The 25394-nt window shown below is 40.4% G+C and overlaps 1 protein-coding gene across 7 annotated transcripts in view; it reads left to right on the top strand.

Annotated features, from left to right (window-relative positions):
- PPP2R2C (protein phosphatase 2 regulatory subunit Bgamma) overlaps positions 1–22278 on the top strand; it is a 200248-nt gene extending 177970 nt beyond the window's left edge. For all 7 annotated transcript variants that reach the window (XM_064653280.1, XM_064653281.1, XM_064653284.1 and 4 more), the window contains 3 exons: positions 4497–4666; positions 9340–9431; positions 19399–22278. In XM_064653280.1, the coding sequence (XP_064509350.1) occupies positions 4497–4666; positions 9340–9431; positions 19399–19690 (554 nt within the window). In that variant the 3' untranslated portion in view covers positions 19691–22278. The remainder of the gene's footprint in view (positions 1–4496; positions 4667–9339; positions 9432–19398) is intronic.
- Positions 22279–25394: the final 3116 nt, after the last annotated feature.

Here is a 25394-nt window from a genome sequence, read left to right as displayed (position 1 = left end):
TTCAAGTTTTGCCTTGCTTTGTTTTTTCCCCCCAGATAATCACATGTGCAATATGTATAAACATAATTTATTTTTCCTTTTTAAATATATTCAGCTTTGTAGTAGCAAAAAGTTGGTTTGATCTGTAGTTCTGCTTTTAGTCATCAGTAGCAGAAATTTCCAAGGTTCGTATCTTTATGCCTTAAGGAGTACACAACATTATCATTGTCTTCTCCCTCACTAGTTCTTTGTTTCTCTTAGTTTTTACTGATAATTCATAGTAAATACAGTTATCTGCATGGCCAGATGCTCAGGCCATGATAAAAAAAATTTGCCAAAGCTTAGACCCTATGTTTCTGTCTTTTAAAATCAGTGAGAGTTTTGTGTACCTGCACACAGTTGGCATGTCCTTCATCCCATCAATCCATTATATACTTATAAATTCAGATTAATAAGCAGCAGCTCTAAATAAGAAGCAGCTCTAAATAAGAAGCAGCTCTAAATAAACTTTCACTGCATTAGAAAGCTAGGTTTCCTAACTCCTGCCCCATTTATTTCAGATACTGTATTGCTTTCCCTTTAAATAGATAATTCTTCTTTGTGTTTTTGTTAAAAACATTATTTGTATTTGTATTTTGGAACCATCTGTGTTGTGACAGTGCTGTGAGTGCTTGTGTTTTTATTTCATCCAGGCAAAAGAGTGAAGGTAAGAGAAAAAGGAGAAGCAGAAGGAATATTCAAAATTCAGCCAATGCATTACCCAAGGTCATATACTGTAATGTAGAAAATCATGCATACTCCATCTTCTGATGATTTTGGGAGGAATGCAGGATTTTGTATGCTATATCAGATTGTGAGACTGCACCCACCATATAAGACATTTTTAGCATTATTTTTAATATTTTTTAAAGTTCACGTATGCCAGAATTTACACCCTGCAATGATTAAAGCTCTGCCCAACTACTTGTTTAGAATTGAACTTGAAAATTACTTGGGGTTGGTTTTTTGTTTTCTTTATTGGATGTATCTTGTCCAAAGTGTATCACTTTTAAGTGTGTGGAATCAGGCCAGTATTAATAGGATATTGCAGTGGCAGCACCTGTGACCCCCAGAGTGCAGCTCAATGAGAACCACAAGGGTATTAGTAGTTTGTGCACCACACTTTTTTTAGCTACTGGCCAAGGCATCTCCATTCTTTTGGCCAGTGAAGCTGAGTGAGATGGACCTTCCCACCCACTCTTGCTGTTCCTGGCCTTTTTTTTTTTTTGACTTCAGATATCTGCATCTATTTCTGCATAATAAATGCACACATTAGAGATGTCTTTCCTATCCATTGATTCTAAGGAAAGTCTCCGTGCATACCTTAGATCAGAGAAATTCAAGGAACACACAAGGAAACAGTGTTCTTTAAGAGAGATAAGAGTTTGCTTCTCAGCAGATGGCAGTTTCTTTTGAGAAGGACGCAACATATTTTTATGCTGCAGATTTTCTTCAGGATTCAGGAAAACAGTGCTCTGGCAAGTATCCTTCAACCAACCCATCCTTCTCTACAAAATCTGGACTTCTGTGAAACGCTACTGGGGTTTTCAACTTGTGAGCAGGAAGCCATGCAGAAAGGAAAATTTTTACTTCCATAGGCAGACTTCTCAGTTTACCCGTGTATCTGCTAGTAGGGTAAGGGGCAGGAACAGTGTCTTCCTTGGAGGTTCCTCTTTAAACATTGGCTGTACTCAGAAATATGTTCCACTTCTCTCTGTAATCCTATGATCCTATGATGTTTCTCTGTTCTGGAGGCCTGTCATCAAGGTCACATGTAAGTCTGAGCAAGTGTCATGTGAAAGCTCAGCGCATCACACCATTTGTGGTTTCTGTGTTCATTAGGTAGCTAGACAAGTAACTTTATCTTTCACATAATTAGCACCGTGACCATTATCAAGAACGATATTAATGAAAGTTAAATACCCTTTTTAATGACAAATTTTAGTTATTTAAAATTAATGAAGAAATTGATCAAAGAGTATAATCAAATCTGTAGTTGTATCTCAGTAAAGTTCAGATTCCAAGTCCTGGTCTAGCAAGATTTATTTTGCTACAGAAAAATAAGCTGGATTTGAAGTCTCGTGTTTTGGGCACTGATTGCTCCCTGGCATAAGAGCGGCCTCCAAAAGATAAGTCTGAACTGTAATGAATGGAAAATATGTTTTCAGTGCAGGCTGTCGAAACCTGTTTTTGCAAACAGTGGGATAGATCCATGTTTTATTCCTATCAGCTTGGAGAGGCCAAGGTTGAATTTGAATTGCTTTCCTTAACTGAAGTCCAAGTCACATGGCTGTCACTGCTGTTCTGTCTCCAATTATTCAGCTCATATTAGCCAAACTGAATGAAGACTATGCTGTTTTGCAGTGTGTGCATAACCTTATGTTGATGCTAAACCAGAAATAGCCAAGTCCCATGAACACTATCTCTCACCTTCATTTCCTGAGGTTAATGCCTTGTTCTTGTTGCTCAGGCAGATGTTGGTAGTTGCTAATCTTTCTCTCCTTTTACTGGCAGCTGCTCCTTAATTTCCTGTAGCAATTTTCCTGTGTTGGTTATGCTCACTTATAGGAACTAGCTGCAAAGAATTACTGCTACTAACATTTTTACTGCTATCTTTCTTTCTGTAGTGATATGAGGCTTTCATGCCTCTGTTAGTTTCCACAGTTAATTAATCTAAGTCTTTCTAATACTTAATATGGTAAGGATAGAAAAGCAGTAAACAGGGCAGATAAAGGATGAAATAAATGGTTTAATCTCATTAATTAACAAAATACAGAGTATCCAGGTACAAATATTACTCCTCTTCTTATCCCTGGGAGTTGGATAAGCCACATAGAGCCAAGAAAATATATCTAAGCTATAAATGAAGGTGTAGTTCAGTTAGTGTGGGTTTTGTTTTTTTCTTTCCTGATTTTAATAGCAGCTTCACATCATAATTAGGAGGATAAAATTCCTGCCAGCCAAGTACATAGTTTGGACAGATTAAAGGGAAGAGGTATGAGAAATGATAATTGCTTTCTGCTCATCAGACTTCTATTGAAAATCTGACAGGATAATTACAAAATACCTGCCTTTGCAGAATGTCTAGGCAAATTTTTAAAGAGCTATTTAAAGTTGTTCGTTTACAATCTGTCTGAAAAGAAAAGTTTTTTCCCCTCTTTTTGAGGTAGTTAATTACAGTTGAGATGTGTGGTGCATGTTTAAGTATAGACTTTCTTCCCATGTGCATGCCTGGCTGCATTCCACTGCCCACCCCCAAAGAAAATTGCCCATAATTTTTTGCATTACCCCACATACTTCACCCACATACTCACCCTTAGCTTTCAGCAGAACATTATTTCCCCTGATGGAAACTAACCTCATTGCTTCCAACAGTCTGAATCATAGTCAGAGATAAATTAATTGAGAGAGGAATGTTCCAGTGGACTACACAAAAAACTTTATTCTGACTGACAGTAAAAAAGTGTTCTACTTTCAGGTGCTTTTGTGTCTCATCACAGTTTTCAAAGAATATTTTAGGCGTAGGTCCCAAAAACCTACTGATTTGGTTGAGAACTAAGGCCCTGAAGGTCTGACTTTCTACTAAAGTTCCCCATATAAGGTCATTTGAATCACAGGGCCACAGATGCCTGCAGAAAGACAACAGAACTCTGGGAACCTGGTAGGCAGGGTTAGAGTCATCCGGTATCATTTTTATGTGCAGTTGAACAGGGGTGACCAATCTCCTAGCTTACAAGAGCTGGATTTTCATGTATGGCAGTACTATAAGCAGTGTTCCACGATCTCCTTCCTTGTTGCATCACAAAGAACCACAAACAGTCAGGGAGTTTAGTGCTTTCCAGAACTGTCAGCAATTGCACATCAATTACATAGTTCCTGCATCTTTGTGGTAAATCTCTGTCTATTTTCTGCTCACCTCCCAGGAAGAGGTAATTGCAATTTGCAATTGCTTTCTAAAATTCTCATGTTTAGTCTCAGACGCCTTCAGATATGACCGATGAGTATCTTGCAGCCTGGCCAGCTGGTTCTGGCAACTAGGGCAGGCTTTGAGTAACCAACCTTACCAAGGATGCCAGGACTGTTGTGGGACCATAAGTACACCTCTCATGTGACAGGGATGCCTGAATTTTGGTAATATCAAGAAACAGGATGTGCGGATCCTAGAAAGGATGACCATAGATGAACTGCCTTGCTATAGGTATCTGTAGTCAACTGACTGGTGTATTTACATAATTTCCCAAAGTGATGCTTTGAGTCCATAGCTATAACATTAATTAATATAGTATTTAAAGCTTACAGTTTGTATTTTTATATAAAGTAAAAGAATAAATTAAGTGCTGGGCATATAATTAGTTCTGTATCGTGTTCCTTGGTAGATTGAATTACGTGTTTCACAAGAAATGCACACTTCAGGTTGTACAACAGAGCATTTTTTCATATAATTCTAATTTGTCTCTTGCTTCTGTTTCTTTGAACAGTTTACGAAGAACCAGAAGACCCCAGCAACAGATCATTTTTTTCAGAAATTATATCTTCAGTGTCAGATGTCAAATTCAGTCACAGCGGTAGATACATGCTAACAAGAGATTACCTCACTGTCAAAGTTTGGGATCTGAACATGGAAACAAAGCCCGTAGAAACATACCAGGTAGGAATGTCCTGTGTCTTAAAATGCAACAATATAAAAGCATCTCACCATTCAAAAACTGAATGTTTTTGTAAACTTCTCATCTGAGAAGCAGCAAGCTCGGGAGCTCATCAAGGTGGCCGAAATCCTCACAGTTGTGTCCTTATAGGTAGAAAAGAGCAATTTCAGCGTTAGTAAGGAACCTGGGGAGTCAAGATAACACTCCCTGTGGGTTGAGCTCTTGAAAGAAATTATTCTTCTAACAAGGGAAATCATCTCTGCACTCTGGCATCTGCTTTCAAATGATACATCTCACTATTAACATTTAAAGTTACTGAGGGAAGGTTTTGTGTGTTGCTTAACCCTCTGCTCCTGCGAGGACTGCTTAGAATTTACACCTTTGTCATTTCAGGACTGCTTTTTAAAACTTCATCTCTGTATTTCTCCCTTGTGCCTAGTTCTAGAAGTGATCAGTGTTAAACCCTGGCATCACCACTGACACAGCAGTTCACAAATGCCAGACATACATCTGGTTGCCTGAATTCATTGCGATATTATCCAGACAAAATGCCAGTGGCTTCAGCCAGTGCTAATTTGGTACTCTGACATCTGTTGTGTTTGGCAATAGAGAGCTGAGCTTACATTTTTTTACTCTGGCTTGAAGAAAGAAAATATGTCTGTGACACAGAAACTCCTTGTTACAAAAATGCAGTAAGGAAAAACTGTCAAGTTACCTACAGAAGAGTATGCAAAGTAGGAAAAATGTCATTCATCTGGCTCGTGTTGCTTACTGAGAGACAGTCCTGTGACAGTCCTAGACCAGTCCCTTGTTTTCTGTGTGTGTATAATGGCAGGTGGGGTACAGTAGTTCACAGTAACTATAATTAAGATTGGTTTTAAAATAACATGTGATGAGAGTTTGGTAGTGTGTCTTGTCAAAACAACCAAAATTTTCCACTATTTCTTAGGTAGTGTTTAGTAGACAGAGTGGGCCCCAGTGTTTTTCAATGCACCTGTTACATTTCAGTGGATACTCTCCAGTGTGTCTCCTATTAGTACTGGAAAGTCTGAGCCTATGTACCTTTAAGGCTACAGAACTGGTTTTGCACTTAAAATGGCAGTACTTGTAATGCTAAATGTGTTAGAAATGTTGATGTGCTGTGAGAATGGAGTGGGAGGGTAAGGGCGAGACTGTGTTTTATATAACAGAATCATATCTCAGATTTTGGCAACTTAGGTAAAACATTATTTTATACCTATGCTAATTTAGTAGGCAGCCTTGTCCCTGGAGAGGAATAGCTGGTCAAGCCAACCTGTTTGTCTTGACACCTGCTTTTATTTCCTCGTGTACGTAGCTGTGAAACAAGCTGGCAACCCTTAAATTAGTCTGACACCCAACAGTAGGGCCAATTAAAAAGTCATATTTCTTCATGCTGAGATGGGAAAAATTAGTATAATGTAAGATTTTCAGTACTGATAATTACAGTCAGAAGCTTATAGAAAAAAAAAGACAAGACCCGCAACAACAACCCCCCTATAAATATAACAGTGTTCTTACTGCCTTACTTTAACCTTTGGATTGCCTTTTGTTTTCGAATATTTGTACAGTGCCTTGTAAAGAATATACAGATGTGTTGCTGAGCATTGCAGTGGACTAAAAGAGAATCTGGGGAGCCTTGGGAAGCCAGTAGCACAGGACTCCAGATGATTCGCATAGTTCAGCTGCTCTGAGCAACCTTTTATGTTTTTTAACTGCAGAGAGTAGAAGGATTCTGTTCTAAGAAAAAGTGGTTTAAATGACTCTCTTAAATAATTTGTCTTACAGGTATCTCTCTCTCACATACCTAAATCTCATATATAAACTTGGAAATCTCTCAAAAGGTTTTTTTGTGGTAGATCACCTGAAGGCAACAAATAAACCTAACATTTTCAGTTATGTACCCACATAATTATGATGACAAATATATCATTAAAAGATTAAAAGGTGCTCATTAAAAGATTGTATTTCTCATTTCATCCACTGCATGGTAGCCACTTAGATATTACCTAGGTGTGAGACTCATGAAGAGGGTCACAACAGGAGACTTCACACAGAGCTGTAAGAAAGAGCAAAGTCTATAACTGTACTGCTTCATTATCAGGTTACAATTTTAGTATTAAAAAAACCAACAAACAAAAATGAATGACTCATGCAGGTCCTTTTTCATATCAGTGCTGTGGCTCAAAGAATGCTGTTGCATAGAGCAGCTGTTGCTGTCCTGCTGAACACATCTCCTGACTGTTCCAACATGATTTTCTCCTGTTCATGCTTCACACAACAGAAAAAGGGGCAGAGTATGGTCACTAGACAGCACTAAGAGAGCCATACTGCCAAGTGGCCAATGCTTGAATGTTGCAAGGCAGCCCTGCTAATAGCTTACTCTTCTGATGCTGCCAGGTGAATTAACCCAGCAGAAGCCTCAGCAGCAGCAGTAAGGTGAACACTCATAATGGCTTGATCCACTTTTGGCAGGGTCTGTAGCATAGGGATTCAGAGTAATGTGTCACCAGTGCAATTCCTGATTGTGTCTATTCAGTCCCAGCAAAATAGCTCCCTGTGCAGATATGTAGTCTGGAGCACAGAATTGCAAGATAATTCCGTGAGGGTCTGACCTAAAACATTGCAGTGAAGAAAAGGTGAATGCCTTTGGTAATTAGTTAGGAATTAATTTGGTTTGGATTCAAATACTATTCTTATGTGATAAGACCAATATGTAACAGATAAGGCAAATCTGATTTTACCCTCAGTTGGTAGTGGCAGATGAACATATAAACAGGGTTAAAATGAAGTGTTTCTTCCAGTTAGTTTTTCATAGTCACTTCAAGGGTCCAAATGTGTTCAAATAGGTCCAAATGTGTCCAAATGTGTAACAAAAGGGCCACATAAGGAGCAAGGTGGTTGTCCAAGGCAGTAGTGCAAGTCTGACAGTCTTGACTTGACAGTCAGCAAAAAGGAACTGAGACCTTGGAGTGGTAGGACATCTGAGAGAGGAATTGCAAATGCTTTTTGACATAGCTGATAGAAAGGCACAGCTCCAAGCTGTGGAGTTGGGCACACTTTGCAAAGGGTGTGTACATGGCAGTGGTCATGACAGATGGCTGCTGGAAATGGTAACAAGAGAAAGACCTAGAAATGACAGTCAATGAGGCAAATGATCTCCTCCCTTCTGCCTTACCTAGCCTATTTCTTCCAAGTGCTGGGAGCTCAAAAAGATGATAAAGGAAAGAACTCTAGTTCTGTAAAACTTTACAATGCTAACATAAAAAGGCTTAAGTAAAGAGAAAATTAAAGGATTTAATTACAGGAGGTGCAGGAAACTGCATCGATACTAAAAGTGTTCTGACCTATTGCTCACCATGAAGATAAATGCATTTAATTGTGAAATGCTCTACCTGCATCTGACATTTGGCAATTATTTGCTGTATAAGGTGTTATCTTTTAATGCACAGTGTTCATTAATTTATTAATGAAAATTGATCCATAACTAAAATTTATCATCCCTAATAACCTTATGTTACAAATGTTCTTTGGCTACTGTATAATTTGGCAATTGAAAATGGGTTAGTTTAAAGAAAATATAAGTGAAAGGTCATTGTTCCTCACCTGGTCTTGATAGAAAATATTTTGCCAGAAGAAATGTTTGTGCCCTCAGGACAGGGAAGGATGCTGAGCAACCACGAGCAGGAACAGTTTCACCAAACTTGCAAGAACCAGTAACCTTAGTACAACAGAGCTAAATTATGTCCCTGGGTCATTGGGTTGGTGTGTCGACTCCAAGAGAGGCCTCCCATGCACCTTTGTTTTACAGTTTCTACAATAGCTAGAAGAAAACATCACGAATGGAAATGCATTAGTAAATTTGTCTAGGCAGGGATTTTTGAGCTTATTATTTCCTTGTGGAATGAAACCAATTATCCAGAGGGAAAACTAATCCAGTTCAGCAAAGGATTGAAACAGTTTGCATGAGATCTCTATGAGAACCCTTGTTCCTCAGAGCCCAGAGGAGAAAGTTCTTCTGCTGGTTAGTCCCACTTTTCAACTAAGTGAGAATTTACAATGTTGTTTTTAAGTCTCAGACAAAGAGGAGGTATCCTTGGGCTGAATTAGTGTTCTGATTTGCAGCCTGTACAACTGCAGCCTTGTGCTGTATTTGGCTTTTGAAATACTTTACACAAATATATGTAATACCATACACTACAGATTCTTTTAATAGAGCCAAGTTCTTTCTGCCACAAGTGAGAGTCCACTTATCTTGGAATATGACCTTTTTGTTACTATTTAAATTAGATTTCGTGCACATTAATTAGCACATCGAGGGTATCAGCTGGTGAAATGTCTCTGGGAATTAGGTTCCACTGAGAAAATCACCCAAGCAGGAAACAAATATGTTGAAGACGGGTGGTGTGCAGCCTGCTGAGGGAAGCAGACTTCGTGCCTTCCTGCAACAGTAATTCTGCATCACCTGGGTAATTGGGCTGTGGAAAAGTACAGATAGCTTCTTTAGAGTTTAAACACAGTATCTTCTGCAGTGCTACCAGTTTGTGCAGCATATTTTAAAAGTGAACGTGGGAGACAAAGCAGAAAGTGGAGGGCTGGTTGTAAAGTTTTGTATTTTCTTTGATTTCAAGAATAACAGTTATTTTCTTTGAAACAGGTCCATGATTACCTTAGAAGCAAGTTATGTTCCCTCTATGAAAATGACTGCATCTTTGACAAGTTTGAATGTGCATGGAATGGATCAGACAGGTAATCCATCTTTCTGTCCATCACTGTCTTCACTTAGCAAAAGAGCTCCCATATGATGGGGAACAAACCAAAAATAGTTACACATGGTTATTTTCCACATCAATATACAGAATCACACACCAGTGTTCAGGTTGATAAAAGATGTTTGGATATTTGTGCAGTTGTGTTCTGACCTCCTTAGACATGATGTATGCCTTTAATACCCTTGGCTCATGCCTTGGGGGAAGAAAATCTTCAAATTATGTCCATTTTCACCAAAATCATAAGTAGGCTGCAGAAGTTAAAAAGAATTATGCCAACTCTCACAACCCCACCAACACACTAAGGAAACTTGTGTGATCCTGTATTTGCACATGAGCTGCCTCAGAATTGAGTTCATTTACTGGAAACAGGGAGTGAGGAAAGGCAGTCACAGGCACCCACTAATTCTCTGCAAACTGCTGCCAAATGGCACTTCTGATACCTCCCTCCATCAGAGCAGCCTCTTTCCTTATGCACTGAAGGAGATATCTGTGAAAGAGAGATCTTTTATCTTGGACATAATATCTTGTTGAATATTTTAATGAGAAATACGGTCACAAGTCAGCGAGTGTGAGTGAGGGTGGAATGGGCTAATGCCATAATATTAGCAAATGGTAACAGTAGTTTGTGGAGTAGGAATATTGTGCAGGAATAGCTAGCTGAGAGGACTGGGTTAATAAAAATGGATAAAATCCAAGAGTATAAATGAAAGGTGAGGATTTTAGTTAAAAAAGAACACAAGCCTTCATCTTATCAGTTGGAAACAACTCCCAGGGACATTCATATATGCTAGGTGACTGTGGAAGGGATTAGCAGTCTACAAAATGCATGTGAAAGAGAGCACAGGAGCCAGTGCTGAATGACACACAGTGGCTCCTGGTTCAGCAGAGCTAGGAGCCAAGAGGCAGAAGTTTGGCACTGGGCCTGGAGCTGCTCCTTCAGCTCACTTAGCCTCTCATTTGGGAAAAACAGTCTGTCTCATTGTATTGAAGCAGGCCTGCCCCCCCTGGACTGGGCAAGGACTGCGAAACAGAGTGTGGGGCAGCTGTGAAAAAAGCAAATATGATCCTTGAATGGGCAAGACTGGGATATCCAGCAGAGAAAGAAGTAGTGGTAACATTATATTGGGCTCTTATTCAAAGACCTTTGGACTGCATTTACACATTTCCTGTCCCTTGTCTCCAAGGTGGATGAAATAATTGAGCAAATGGACAGCTGCTCCAAAGAGAGGAGAGGCCAGGACTTTGGTTTTTATCAGCTTAGCAAAAGAGAAGCCAAGATTATACTTGCTTCTAGTAAGTATATCAGGGAGGTATACATAGGGAGGAAGGAGGATCTAGCTAAGAAAAATGAGAATGACAATGACAGAACAGCAAATAGGTTTTGAGTGTCAAGAGGGTAATTATAACCTGGAAATTAGAGGTAGTTCATACCTATCCAAAAAGTGACAGTGTGGAGCTGTCTTCCCATCCTGAGTGGTGGAGATATGAGAAAGCCAATGGTTTTGATGATGGTGCTCAGGAAATTTGTGAAAGCAGTTATATGTGACTTTGGTTAAAATTACAAGTGTCTGAACTTGGAAGTACAGAACAAGGTCTCTTCCAGTCCTGTGTTCCACGAACGCAGATAAAGTGTTTTGCCATACACTGAACAAGGGACATCTTTAGACTACTCTCTTTTGCTCAATTCCTGTGCCTGCCCAATGGAAAGATTCTGTCTTTGTTAAGAAATGAAACTTTTACCTTGTATCATTTATTATGCAAATGAAAAAATATTATTCCATTATCTCTGTTGTCTGCATGCCAGACTAATGTGTTTTCTGACATTGAGTTCCCCCTGTGATACAAAATGCTGGCCATTTAAAATTACGAAGGTGGACCACACTGAGCAAACTACTTCCCAAATTGCTCTCACTACAACTTCAGCACCAGCTGTTGTGAAAATGGCTTTGGTATGGTCAGGAAGTGGGAATGATTCACAGAAGTTTTAGAGGAAGATCCAGGTTTTGAGGCTTTTCTCTGAAACTCCCAAACCCATGCATGAATGGATGTTTAGCAGAGGGTTTTTTCAGTAGCCTGGTTACTGCATGAGTTTGACCCTACTAGAAATACAGAATTTAAAGCATTTCTTGGAAATACAGATAGTGCTGATCCCTGCCTAAATCTGGCACAGAACAACAGTGCAATCAAATCATGTAGATACTGTGAAACTTTGACAGAGATCCAGGACTTTTCAGGTCTTTTCAAACCATTTTGCTTATCCTTGATGGGAATTCTGAGTGCATTGTATAGGATGGACAGCCACTGGTTCCCTGGCCCAGTCTTTCTCCTCTGGTCAAATGAAGTGCTGCCATCCTCATTACTGCAGTAAGACCACTCTCTGGATAGTTGCCTGGTAATAATAGAATTCTTATTCAATATCAGGATTTAAAGTGAGCTTAATATTTTCATTCCTACTTGACAGATCAGAAAGATCAATGCAGAAAGTAATTATTAAGTGGGAACATTAGATTGTGAGGGCTTCATTTATTCTACTGCCTGGACACTGAGGCATTATTAGTCATGCACAATTACCAAATCCGTCACTAAACACAATGTGCTGCCCTTGATTATAAGAAACTCTTGAGTTTCTTATAATCTTATAATCTAATAACTCTTGCTGCCAGAAGCTGGCAACATTTGACAAAAGATAAGGGTTCCCTTTAATTTAGTTGTTTCTTTTTAAGAGTCAAATGTATCAGAACTGATGTCCATCTTTTGATGAACATGCACTCTTCTGAGCTCCTTGCTTCTGTGTATGACAAGTGTTGTATTACTACATGCTACAAGGATAATTTTTTCTTGGTGGATCATCATTTAAATAATATTTAGGTACCAGTACCTCTTAAAGGACAGTTCATTTGAATACTAAGGTCACTTAATTTGATCCTTTTGGTATGTATTTTTTTAAAAAGGGCTACTGCTAAAGATAAGCAATATGTAGTAACAGTGGTACTTTTAAGAGATGCTGCAGTATTTATATTATTAATCCATCTACATAACAGCAATAACTGCAGTTATTATTCTTATAAACATGTTATTTTTATCCTTAAAGCTACAGCAACAACTTAAAGTGACAGGATTGTTCAGGTAAAAATGAAAGCGTGTTTATTATTTCGGTGAAAATACTTTTTATTAATTTTTGTCGTTACTAAGGAGTTAATCTAGGCTATGATAGAACCTGATGGTGAGGCCGTTCTCAAAAAAAATCAACATACGTGAGCTCTGATTAGAACGTGATTGATGCTCAGTTACTCCAATGAACAGGAACTAATACAATCAGACAGAGCCGATCTCATTTGCTGAAGGGCACATTAATCACTGTGTACTTTGGCTACAACGGTGGTCAGGGGAGGGAGCCAAGCAGGGGTCGTACACTAATTCAACCAGATGAGCACATATTATCTGTAGTTGAGTATATTACACTAAAATCATGCTATCTTTGTTGTATATACCATTACATGATTATGTAGAATATGTGAGCTCTATTTATACAGCAATTTAATTTATGTTTTCCATTCACGTCTAAAGCCAAGTCTTTTAATAACGACCCCCAAGACACTGTTTTCTTCCCACTGTCAACAGTTTTCAGTTTTACCTTAAAAATTAGCTCCCTTTTGTAGCTGTTTGCGAGGTAAAGAAACCAGTAAAGGCAAAAAAATAGTAATTCTACGTGGTAGTAAGTAAATACCTTAGTTACTATTTTTTTTTTTAAGATTTCAAATGAATGGGTGTATGGGGCCCTTCCAGGCAGACTTCTGAATACCGTCATGATAAGTGATATGCTGTAAGCAAATGAGTGAAGTCACATACAACTGTTCAGTCAGTCCTTTCCTACTGAGCTGTCATTCATTCCCCTGAATATCCGTCAGCCTTCACTCTAATCAGGCAGAATTGGCAGATCCCATTGGATGAGTTTTTGAAAGTCTATTCCTGTCTGGCAGCACAGTCCATGCTGGAGAGCTAGAAGACATCATTTTGTTCTCAAGGCTCAGCATGTCAAGTATTAGCTTGGAAGTACTTGGGGATCCCTTATTCTTATTCCCAGTCTTATGCTAGCCAGCTGTACCAGAGTGCCACAACCCTGAATCTGGTGTCTTGAGTTTTTCCATCTGCATACTCCCCAGGAGGTTTAAATAAGTTCCTTCTTTGTGATGGGGAGTCAGTGGCTTCACACAGCACAGCATAAAGGAAAATTTCCCAATATGTCAGCAGGTCCTGATTGCTTAGAACAGTGGTTCCTCCTTTCCCTTTGTTATAATAAATATTATTTTTTATTTCTGTGAAGAATGTTTTTGAAGAGTTTTCCTGGAACCAATCTATTTTTCTTGTTAGGTTAGCTTGTTGTGAAACCAGATATGGTGGACCTTGCATGTCAATCCTAGGAGGTTGCAGATGTGCTGTTCTGCACTGGTGCACATGGTAGTGAAATCTTGCAAATTTAGGGGCTAAAAATATAATTGGGAGACAGTTTCAGGTCAAAGAAATGGTCCCTTTTCATGCTGGATGCTTTGAGGGACTCTTTTGCTGCTCTGAGTCTCCTCCCCTCACACCTGCTTGAAGTCCAAGCCTTGCCTCTCCTGCCTCAGGGAATGATGTTCTGCTGCCACATCTGCAGTGAGGGGCAGGTTAGCTGGACTCTTTTAGTTTTTCTGTCATCCTTCAAGCTGGTCCTTGAAGGCCTACCCAGCCTTAGTCCTATCACACCCTCCCTCCATGGTCTCTTGAACAAGAGTGAAGAAGGGGAACTATGACAGGAGCTGAATTTCTCCAGCCAGTAAAAATGTGTGTAGAATAAAAATTTCTATGCATCTAGAAAGACTAATCTGGAGCCCAAAAGTTGTTATCAAAGAGTCTTTAAAAAAAAAAAAAAACTAAACAAGAAAACTAACACAAAACAAGGTGAAACAAGTAATGGTTTGGTTTTTAAGCAAGCCTTAATTCCAGCTGATGTCCCCAGAGCTTCAGGACAAACCCTGAAAATCCAGCTGAATAGAGCAGTTTTGACAAAGACTGTTGTTTGCAAGGATGGCTGCAACATGGATGACATTTAAGAGGTTGGCTTGAAGTATGGGAATAACAGATCTGAGAAAGACAGAGCTATGCCAATTCTTAGTGACTGGCATGTTTGATGAAATCTTGTTGCCTAAAAAATACTGTGGAAGATCTCATTGTAGTGTAGTACAAATGATACTAATTTTCTTCTCAAATCCTTTGCTCCAGACAATTTTACAGATTAAAAATTGACTTCTAGAAGAAACAACCTTACCTGAATTTTTGCTGGCTACCAGATCAGCATGGCACAGGGTAAAGAAGCCTGAACTGAATGGGAGCTGGACAGTTAACGTTCTGCTAATTTTGAAACTACCTCTCCAGCCCAAATGGGCTTTAGTTCCTGGGGATTTGCTGAAAGCTCATCAAAGTCTGTGTTGTTATTGCCCAGCTGAAAAGCAGATTGCACATCTGGTTGTATGCAAAGCTCTTTCTTACAGCTCTTGTCAAGAATAAAAATTCCTGCAGAATAGACAACCCACAATGCTTTTTTCCCTGCATCCCGTGGTAAGCTGGTAGATGACCAGCCTAGACCTGTGATCTCCCGGCATCCTGACATCTGTGGTGTCACAACCTGCACTACCAAATTCTTGCCGGATTCAGGGGCACAAGAACCAGTCATTTGAGTGTGATGAGAGAGGAGACACACCCACCAGCTATTTCTCCAGCCTTTAGCCCAAAGAAGGCAAGGATGCAAGTCCAAAATCCTTGAGAGCCGAGCAAGTTGTGTGTGAGACTGGAGGTAGCAGAAGATCACCATGAAAGGGTGAGCAGTGAGACTTCCAGAAGTAAAACAGAGACGTGAGAGGGCAGAAAAGGAAGAGAGAAGCAGATAAGGCTTTTTTTTTTTTTTTTTTAATTGTAGAGGAGGATAGTTGGAAATGGAAGAAGGAGAGGGAAGAAGGAAGAGAAGGGGAAAGAGAAACCTGTCTGGAAAATGTGGTAAAGGCCAGATTCATCACTGGAGATGAAGAAAGAAAGAAAGAAAACAGAATGGTTACTAGGGAGGGAGTGAGAAGAAAAGTCAATTAATAATAATAGGATTGATCTGCACTGGTGTTTTCCCTTTCCCCTTCTGTAAAAAAAAAGTAAATAACATGGAAGACTTTGGGCCATAGTGACCCTGCATGAGAGGTGCTGAAGTTTGGCAGTGAGATATGTCAGATTGCATCATTAATAAGCAAGAATGCCCAGTGTCAGTGCAGGCTGCAGGAATCAGTAGCATTTTGTGTTGTCACTCCAACCACACATACCCGAAAAATTGCCAGAAACCCTCAGACCTTGCTTGGAGCAGCACAGACAGAGGGAGCACAGAATACTCCAGAGGCTCTGCAGAGCAGCACAGTGTAGAGAGGAAGACGTGTTCCCCTCATGGGGCAACACAGGAGTGTTAGTGTGAGGCAGTGTGGATGCATTCAAGGCTCTGCCGGTATGGGGTGTTGTCTCTCCTTCCAGATCACTGGCTGGGCTGCCAGTGGGTGAAAGGTAGGTAGTGGTAGGTAGTATAGGTAGTCATATTGCAGCCACTGGGTTTTTTCCCTGCTTTTTTGCGCTTTTTTTTCCCCTTTTTTTTTTTTTTTTTTTTTTTTTGTAATCGTGCTGCCTGTAGCTGTGGTGATTGGGGCAGGGTGCAGTCAGGCTGGAGTTTTGTTCCAGCCTGAGCTATAGGTACACTCAGAGTGCACTAGAGCATGATCTGTGTCTGAAGTCTGTGCGTGTTTGAGATGATGGTACTCTGAGCAGGTATAGCAGAACTTGTAAGCCTGCTTTCTAAGTAAAATTAAAAGTAGTTAGGTAGAGCTTTTCAGGGCTGCTCCCTTACACACCTGTGAAGTGATGTGGGGTTTTTTGAGTGAGGGGCTTGCTTTGGTTTCTTGGACCAGCCTCTCTTGCAAGGGTTTTGTGCAAACCTTTGTCATTAAACTGCTGTGCAGAGCAGAGTCTGGAAATACAGAACAGACTCTTCCTATATTGAGCTACAATTTATATTCTAATATTTATAAAAAAAAATCTCCATGCCGCATTATTGTGCATTGTATTTTCTTGAATGAGAATAAATTGCAGGCTTACATCTAGTTCTCACTCTCTTTTATTGTTATTTTAAGCAGCAGGTAAGGTTATAATCCATCTGTGTTTGTGACCTTGAACAAGAATGGGCACTTTCTCATTTACATAATGCTGTTTTTTACTGAGCCATTAAACTGCAGAAAAACAGGGCCAGCATGAAAAGTAGTCATCTACATATGTTAAAAAAATAACTGCAGTAAATCCAACTGAAAAAAGCAGCTTTTTAAAAACATGCGAGAGTTCAAGAAATTAAAAAGCAAATGGACTGTAAAAGCAGTTTTACTGCAAGTAAAACCTCCTAAAAATAAGCCCCTTAACAAACACCTCTCTCTGCATTTGGTGCACTGGTACTCTGCCAGCATGAAAACTGTTTCCCTGACAGTTCCTGCATTCATCAGGAGGGGTGCTCCTCATCCCCCTGGGAGCCACAGCTCTGCAGCCTGTGGCACAAGGGTGCCCCAGCACTATGAACCTGTTTCAAAATTTTGCCTAGGGGAAAATATACAGCTGGGCTGTTTGCATCACAAATGGTGTATGTGAGTGCTGAGATATGAAATAACCATTACAGTGGGAGCTGTAATGACAAGACATGGTGATTTGGAAGGAGTGAAACATTTGATTTACTGCTGTTGATTCAATTTCTGAAATAGGCACTAATCTTGATCAATAGGCTTTCTGCAGCTTCTGGGATACATTTTATCAATCTGTCACGCTGACTCTTGTTTTTTAACCTGTGAGGTTGTTAACTTGCGCCTTGCTAAGCAGGATTGTGCCAGGCCATTGTGGCTGGGGAAGGTAAGGGAAACCTTTCTGCGGGCAACCCTGGGGTGGGTACTACTCCGGGAGAGTAGTGAGGAGCTCCCTGCCAGGGCTGGATGCTGCTGTGTATGGACAAGTGTCTCTGCATCCCCAGTCTCAGCAGCAGAGCAGCTGACACTGTGCTGCCTGCAGACCTCAGAACAGCCCCTCTCCACAGGACCAAGGCCGTAGGTGAGCTGTTGTTGAGGGCAGTGTGTGCTGGGTCTCTGTGCTACCCCATCTAATTTGCAGCAGTTTCCTTTGGCGCTTCAGCAGCTATACAAAGCTCAGTGTGATATCAGCTGTCATCAAACTCCAGTGTGCCATCACCAAATGTGGAAGCAGGCTGGAGCTGGCAGCTCTGCTAGTGATTCACAGCATCCACACCCAGCTCACCTGCTCTCGTTACCCTGCAGTGCTCTGAGCTGCTGTCAGTCACCAGCTGCAGTGCAGGAGCAGTGAGATGCACAGCTCACATTTGTGACTTTCCCTGTGTATTACTCATTTGTATTACAGTCACTCCTAATGGCCCCAAATGAGATCAAGGCAGCACTGGCTCGAGGCTGTGCTCACAGAGTAAGACAGCTCCTGAATCCAGGAGTGTATAATCTAATCAGCCAATGAGTGTCTGTGTGGTGGAGAGTGTGGTTTATGCCTTTAAATTCTCCCATATTCTCCCATGTGCCATGGTTCCCTGGCTAGTCTGCTGCTCCATACAGATTCCCTCCAACAGCAAAGTGCTAAAGCAGCTGTCATTTGAGATGGAGGTTAGTTTATTAAAGCAAAGCATGTGAAATATGTTCTGTTGGACTCAACTAGAAAGGCAAATAATTCCTGATTACCTGAGTCTTAAAACTGTACAGCTTTTCCTGTGGAGACCTGACCATTTGGGGTGGATTCCCTCTTTCAGAAAGGAAATTCAGAAGAAAAACATCCTATTTGGGGCAGAGACAGAAGAGTAGAGCACGGCCCTGGCTTCTCATATGGAAAAAGTTCACAGGGGATGAGCTTTCGAACAAGGCTCTGAAACCCATGATTATGCTAATCCAATAACCTGAGGGCCGTGGATGAAATCCTGAATTCATTAAAGTTAGTGACAAAATATCCTCCCCTAGGGACTAGGGGAATGAAGCAACTGGCAATCCATTATTTCAAACTACAAGCTGATTAATGGGGTAATTTTTATACAGATCGAGGTATGTTTTCTGTCTCTTTTTCCCAGACCCAGAAATATATCCTGACTTGATGTTTCATTCAAACTTTATACAAGAGATGACAGAATCCTGTTTATTAATGTGTTTATTTCTATGAAGCATTGTAGATATAAATCTTAATGGTGTCTGGACTTGCAAGGTCTGTGGCTTCAGAAAGGAAAAGGGTTTATTCTGGAAAGAATTTGGTATGATTTTTCATAACCTTGCAAAACACTTTTCTTCAAAATATTTGTTAAAGTATATAATTATGTACTAAATCTTACTGTTGTATGAAAAGGTTTGAAATACTTGGAAAAATTTTTTAAACTGCTTCTGGAAAAAATTTTTTAAACTGCTTCTGGAATCACAGTAAAACTGAGCTGTCATTGACGGTAAAAGCTCTGGAGAAATAAAAAAGCCTGAAGTATATGATCCTTAAGTGCTCATAAAAAGCTGGAGAGTAGTTAAAAATAGCATAAATAAAAGCATATTGCTTTTATTATCTTGTGAAGTCAGTCTCCTGACGTCAGGGTCCTTAACATTTTGTGCATGCTTCAGGATGCATGTTTTGGGGTAACTGTAACTGTAATAAATTGAAAGGGGAAGACATTGGTAGAAGAAAACCATTTTGGAACATACTGAGGAACCTCCCTTTTTTATTATTCTTTCCCATCTGAAACCAGAAGACAACTTAGCTTAAGGCTAAACTCAGCTGTCCTGATCCAGTCACGTTAGCAGGCTTCCCACCAGCTTCTGTTTAACTGTCTTTGTTTTCGCTCTCTTTCTTTCTCTCTCCAGTGTGATAATGACAGGTGCTTATAACAACTTTTTTCGAATGTTTGACCGAAATACAAAGCGGGATGTTACCTTGGAGGCTTCCCGAGAGAGCAGCAAACCACGAGCTATTCTTAAGCCCCGGAGAGTCTGCGTTGGAGGCAAACGGAGGAAAGATGACATCAGTGTTGATAGTTTGGACTTTACTAAGAAGATCTTGCACACAGCATGGCACCCAACCGAGAACATCATTGCTATAGCAGCGACAAACAATCTGTACATATTTCAGGATAAAGTGAACTCAGAAATGCACTAGATTTATCAATATCCCTCTATATTTACAAACCAGCCTTTTGAGAGTTGTAGAAGGATGTGATCTTCACAAAAATTGTGGCTTCTGTGGTGGGATTTGTAGGTTGCATCCTTTCATCCCTCAGCCTGTATCATTATTGGTGGCAAGCCAACTATTTTCCATCACTGCAACAGTATGAGTAAAAGGCACGGCTGCAAATCCAGTACTATGGTCTGTATCGATCCCTCTAAACAAACTGGGATATTTATTCACTTTGGGAACGTTCCTGAGGAGAGCTGAGGCTCCTCAACTCCCGTCCATCCTTTCAAGGGTCTCAGTGGTTTGCAGGACTGTGCTGTTCTGGTGCCCTGCCTGCTTTTGCAGCCACAGCATTTACCACATTGTTAGAGCTTTTTGCCTCGATCTCTTGATTGTTTTGTTTTTTTTTTTCCAGTACTGTTTTCCTGTCTGTCAACTAAGCTGAGCCTGTTTGAGAGAATGAATAGCCACATCCCTTTAGAGCATGTGGCACATTGGAGGGGCCTCATGACAGTTATAGCTGGAAGCAGAATCCCTGCTGGTGAAAAGCTGCCCCATCTCACCCTTCCCATTCCCTTCTTTACAATGCCCTCTTATTTATTTATTTATTTATCACATTACTTTGTGCTTCACCTTCCCAAGTGAGTAAGTTACAGACTGGTATAGTTACTCAGCCAGTTTATGTTAGGAAGTTTATTCTCCATAGATCTCTTTGCTCTGTTTAAAACAGTAAGTAGTGTCTTAATTGTATGGAGGACTGTTAAAAAACTTGGCATTGCCACTCCAGAGGGACCGTCTGGTCAGACAGAGCCTGGCAGTTAACACACAAACCCATCCTACCATTTGGGGGTTGGAGTTCTGGAAACCTTGGCTAGAAGTGCTATGAAGGCAACAACCACCTTGAGTGGGAACAAAGTTACATCACTGTAACTGGGTAAAGTCTCTTATTTGTTGATTGCAGAATGGTTATGTTAATCCTGGCCTTTGGGGGTTACAGGCAGTGCCTGGTATCTGTTAACTGTGAAAAGAATGATACTGTGAGAGGCAGCACTGCTCGGTGAATTTTAATGCTTTTAAATGAGTCCACTGTTGGGAGACAAAATTATTCCTGGAGAAACATGAAAAATCAAAAAATCCAAACAAAACCTTCTCCCACATAAATACTGTTAGATCTATCTCAGTTATAAAATGATTAGTGATGTAAGTGGAAAAGGAAAGTACACACAATGTAGTGCATGCATGAATGATATAGGGATGGTGCAGTGGGCTGGAAGCCCTTCTAATACAGGAAAAGAAAGTTCTGCTGCACCCCCAATAACTCTGGCAGAAAATTCAGGATCCCAAAGGATTTCTACTCAAACCGTGAATAAAAGAGCACAACTCACATGGCCTGTTAATCTGCCCATATTAAAACTCCTCAGAAAAAGAAAAAAGTCTTTAAGCCATTATGCACTGATTTCTTGGTAAGTGGAGAATGTACTGATGAAGGGATCTGCATGCTTTTATATTTCAGTTTGGGGGGAAGGGTGGGTGAAAATCCGCTTACAAGAAATAAAAAACCAAACTCTACAGCTTTTATATGACATCTCAACACAACACCTGAAATCTGTCTGTTTGAAGTTTTCTACATCAATGCTGTATATTTTGTGTGTAGAAGCACAAACGCATGTGCACCAGTTTCCAGCCACACTAAACACATATGGTATGAAATGTGTAGGGTAATTCTGAAGGGAACAAAGAATGTTTGTTTATAAAATACTGTGTGCTGTAGTGGGCATGGACAGTATATGTACATACTTATTCTAATGAAATTTAACAAAATTGCCTTTTCCTTTTTTTTTTCTCCTTGTAAAAAGGTTTAAGAATGTGGTAAATTGTATAGAAAACTTGTTAATGCCAAACTACTGCTTCAAGGGTGTCATACAATTTCTTTGACTTTTGGCCCCCTCCATTAACCTTTGCAGCTCAAAAAGAAAAAAAATTGCTGTCAGCTCATATTGGCATTTACAGCTAGAGATACTGTAAAACATATATTTAGCTTTTAACAGTCTGAAGTAAGAGTCTATAGATAACTTATTATAAAGCAGATCTTAATGCAACGATTTTTTTGTTTTTCATTTGAAGTACCTTACTCTGTTACAGCTTTGGGTACCAAAAAGAACATGTTAAAATTAAATAAAGAAATATATCTTTGGAGCTTTATAAAACTAATTAAATACCCAACCAAAATACCATGAAGTGATTATAGAGGAAATAAATAGAAACCTTTCAAAGACCAGTATTCCGTTCCTGTCTTTGACATCACTGCTACAGATCGGTTTCCTGGTTTCTTGAATGTATGGAGAGTTAACATCGTCATTGTGAACGTTTCCAACTTTCTTTCTCTTTTTAGTTTGAGCTTTCAGTGGCGTAGAGTAAGTGATGGTAAAGTTGGTAAATCTGATTGTTTTGAAAGCTGTTGTTCATGGCTGCATTTTTTGTGTTGCACAAATTAGCTAATTGTTGTTGAATAAAAATATAAATATGTTAATACCAGCTTTTTCAATAAAACTACAACAAAAAAAAGGCATAAATAGATGACTTCAAGGCACAGCTTATTTTTAAGCTAGGCAAGAAAGAGTTGTTTAGCTCCTTTTATGAAGAAGGAAGAGTTGGGGATTGGCACTTAGAGGACAAGCTACTATGGGAACCTCAAGTGTTGTGGCAGGTAGAGAAGTAAACACAGTGCCAGGAGTTGGATCAGGGGTGTAGCGCGATGGAGAGTGTGCACAGCTGGAGATACACTCTGGGCTCAGTCCTTGGGCCAGCTGCTTCTTCTGCTCATAGCCCAAGCTAGAGTTTAGGAGGCTTGAGTCTCAGTCTCCTACAGATGGAATAAGACACGTGTGCAGTGTGGATTGACACACAAAATCACAGGGTAAGAAATTGGCATTAATGTCATCACTGGCCAGGTTGGAGACCTTCCAGCACAGCAGGCTGTGGGGGCAGGTCTGGGGTGTGTCGAGGCCTGGCCTCCCAGATGAGACAGATACTGGCCCAGGTGACAAACCAGACTGCTACCAGCAGAGCAGCATCCCACTTCCCACCACCCCCCCCCTTTGCACAGGGTAAAATAAAACAAAATAATTAAATAAAAAGACAAATGCTGGCTTGGCACACACACCTAAAGCTAGGAAAGCATTCCCTTTCCAGCCCAAGCTGATGCCTGAGCCTCCCTGGTGGTCATGATGCTTGCCCCAGGTCTGGGGGGTGGCTCTCTGGACTCTCAGTCCAAGGCAGCTGACCCTGCCTGCCTGTCCTGCATGGTGCTCTGGGAGTGTAAACCCGCTCACCATCAGTACACATGAGTTAGACACTGAGAGGCTGAGGCCATTTTCTGGATGCAGACCAGAATAAATTTGCCTCAGCTGTTACATGAGGCAAGTGTGTGGCTTTGCACAGCTCTCCCAGAGCTTAGATGATAATTTTTTTGCCCTTTTTTGGGAAGACACAGTCAATCCCACTCATTTAGATGGACAAATATGACTAGGCACTGAAGAGAGAAATCTGAGATGAAAATCAACACATCAAGCAATACACTATTTACTTTTCCAGGTTCCCTTTTCATCCCCAAATACCCAGTAGGAGCAGAAGCCAGATGGCTGACTCTCATGCTTTTGAAATTTTCACACGCATACTTAGTAGCTGCATACAGCAGTTTAACCCTCTGTGGTCTGGGGGGAGATACTGGCACAAGCCACCTGCTCTGGTTTGCAGCCAGCACGTCGTCTTGCTTTCAGGCAGAGTTAAGTCCTTTGGAGCCTTCAGTTGGAGCCTTTGGTTGACCCTGATGAGAGGACAAGTGTAAGGATTGTTTGCCCTTATATCCAGTTTTTAGTAACCTTATTATCATCAATTTTCTCCCACTCCCAATAGGAACTCTTTTCCATTTGCAGTCTTCTCAGCAAATTGAATTACATCTAAAATTAGAGCATGAATTCGCTTACCTTGCTCATGTAGCAGAATCAGGATTACTGGAGTGGGCCTAATTTTGTAGGGACAGAGAGTGTTTCTTAGGCTTTGTGAAGCCATGGAACAGTCTGGATATTCTGTAGAGGCCAGTTCACTCTGCATTCTGGAAAGGTTTGCTCTCAGACATCATCATGAAAAAAACATTTCTTAGAAATGAAACTTTCTTTTCCTTCTCGCTGTCTTTGGATGAGGATCAAACTTTTACTCATGTAAAAGTGAGCACAACTCTTTAGGCAGTTGTAGATCCTGAATCTGGCCCATGATACAAAGCATGTTTACTGAGTAAACTTTTAGCTCAGTTCCCTCAGCTATATAAGCTGCCATGAATATGGATTGGCCAGGCGAGGTTCACTTATTACTTGTCTTGCCATTTGCCAGGTGGAGACCCTCAATGAGCAGGACAAGATCCTTAAACCAACAATTCCATTAAGCAATTATTTTAATTGTCACAGTGAAGCTATACATTATGACATGGCTGCTAAAATGAATAAACTCTACAACAGTGACTCTGTCAAAGTATGCAGGGTGATTTTCTGGACAGCCACTTCTTGGTTTAAAACTAGTACTAATCATACATGTGTGTCTCATGCAAAAGCCTGGTCCAAGATGTTTCAATGGGTTCTCAAGCAGATTAAATATAGGGCCAAGTTCTTCAGCTGGCACTAGGTTACATGAATATGGCAATGTGCCTGTGCTCTAGGGAGAGGAGCACTTAGCTCAGAGAACTCCAGAAACCCCATCACTTTCTGTGGCTTCATCATCATTTATTGAATAGGAGGAACAGAATAACTCCTGGGGGAAAAAAACTCACTACGAATTATAAAAAGTAAGTAATTGAAATTGGAATTAAGGTGTCAGATTGGGAGAAAAGGAGTTTGATATTCCTTCATTCTTTACCTGTAACATAAATGCTACCTAAGCAAGACACCAGAGTGAGACCCATCGATAACTTGAGCCAGCACCTCAGCCTTAGCAGGTTCTTGCTTTCATTTCTCCTTGGCAAGGCTTGAACACCCCCAACAGTCCTGCCAGGTGCTCTAGACCAGGCTCCTTCTCACTTTAGTGGGAAGATGCAGAAAGAAGCAGAGGTTTCCCTCAGATAGGAGAGATGCTGGCATTGCAGCCTGTTTGCAATACAGAAAACAATGATCACAGTAAATTTATGCACATCTTTGACTGTCTTGTGGAAGAGATGGGGAGGAGAACATTGTCCGTTCAGTTATCGTCCCCTGACATCTCTGCTAACAGCTCTCTGAGATGAACAGCTGCACTCTCTGTTTCTCACAGCTATTGATCTGCAAACCCAGATAGATGTTGCTGCATCAATTGCACTCTGTCAACATGTTCAAAATATTCTCTTCAACCTTTGCAGGTAAAGACTTATTTTAGAATGAAATGGGAGATAAGCTGCGCTATTTTATACCGCCTTCCTCCACACATTTTGTAAGGCTTCCTTTTAAAATATTTGGCTATTTTGAGCTGCTATTGTAATATTGCTAATGAATGTTGAGGAATCTAGTCCTACTTTTAAAAAACTGTATCTCCTAATCACTTTGTAGAGCTGCAAGAAATCTCTTCCTTGCACAGCTTAAACCCAAGGTGCTGTCAAACCTGTCCCAAAACTAGATTCTCCTTAGATCCAATCTTCATTACAAAAGAGCAGAGATGATTCTTTCTT

This window comes from Pseudopipra pipra, chromosome 4 (genome assembly GCF_036250125.1).
Source record: "Pseudopipra pipra isolate bDixPip1 chromosome 4, bDixPip1.hap1, whole genome shotgun sequence".
Lineage (NCBI taxonomy): Eukaryota > Metazoa > Chordata > Aves > Passeriformes > Pipridae > Pseudopipra > Pseudopipra pipra.
The sequence above is the reverse complement of the archived record's forward strand: the minus strand, read 5'-3'. Positions and strand labels throughout refer to the sequence as shown.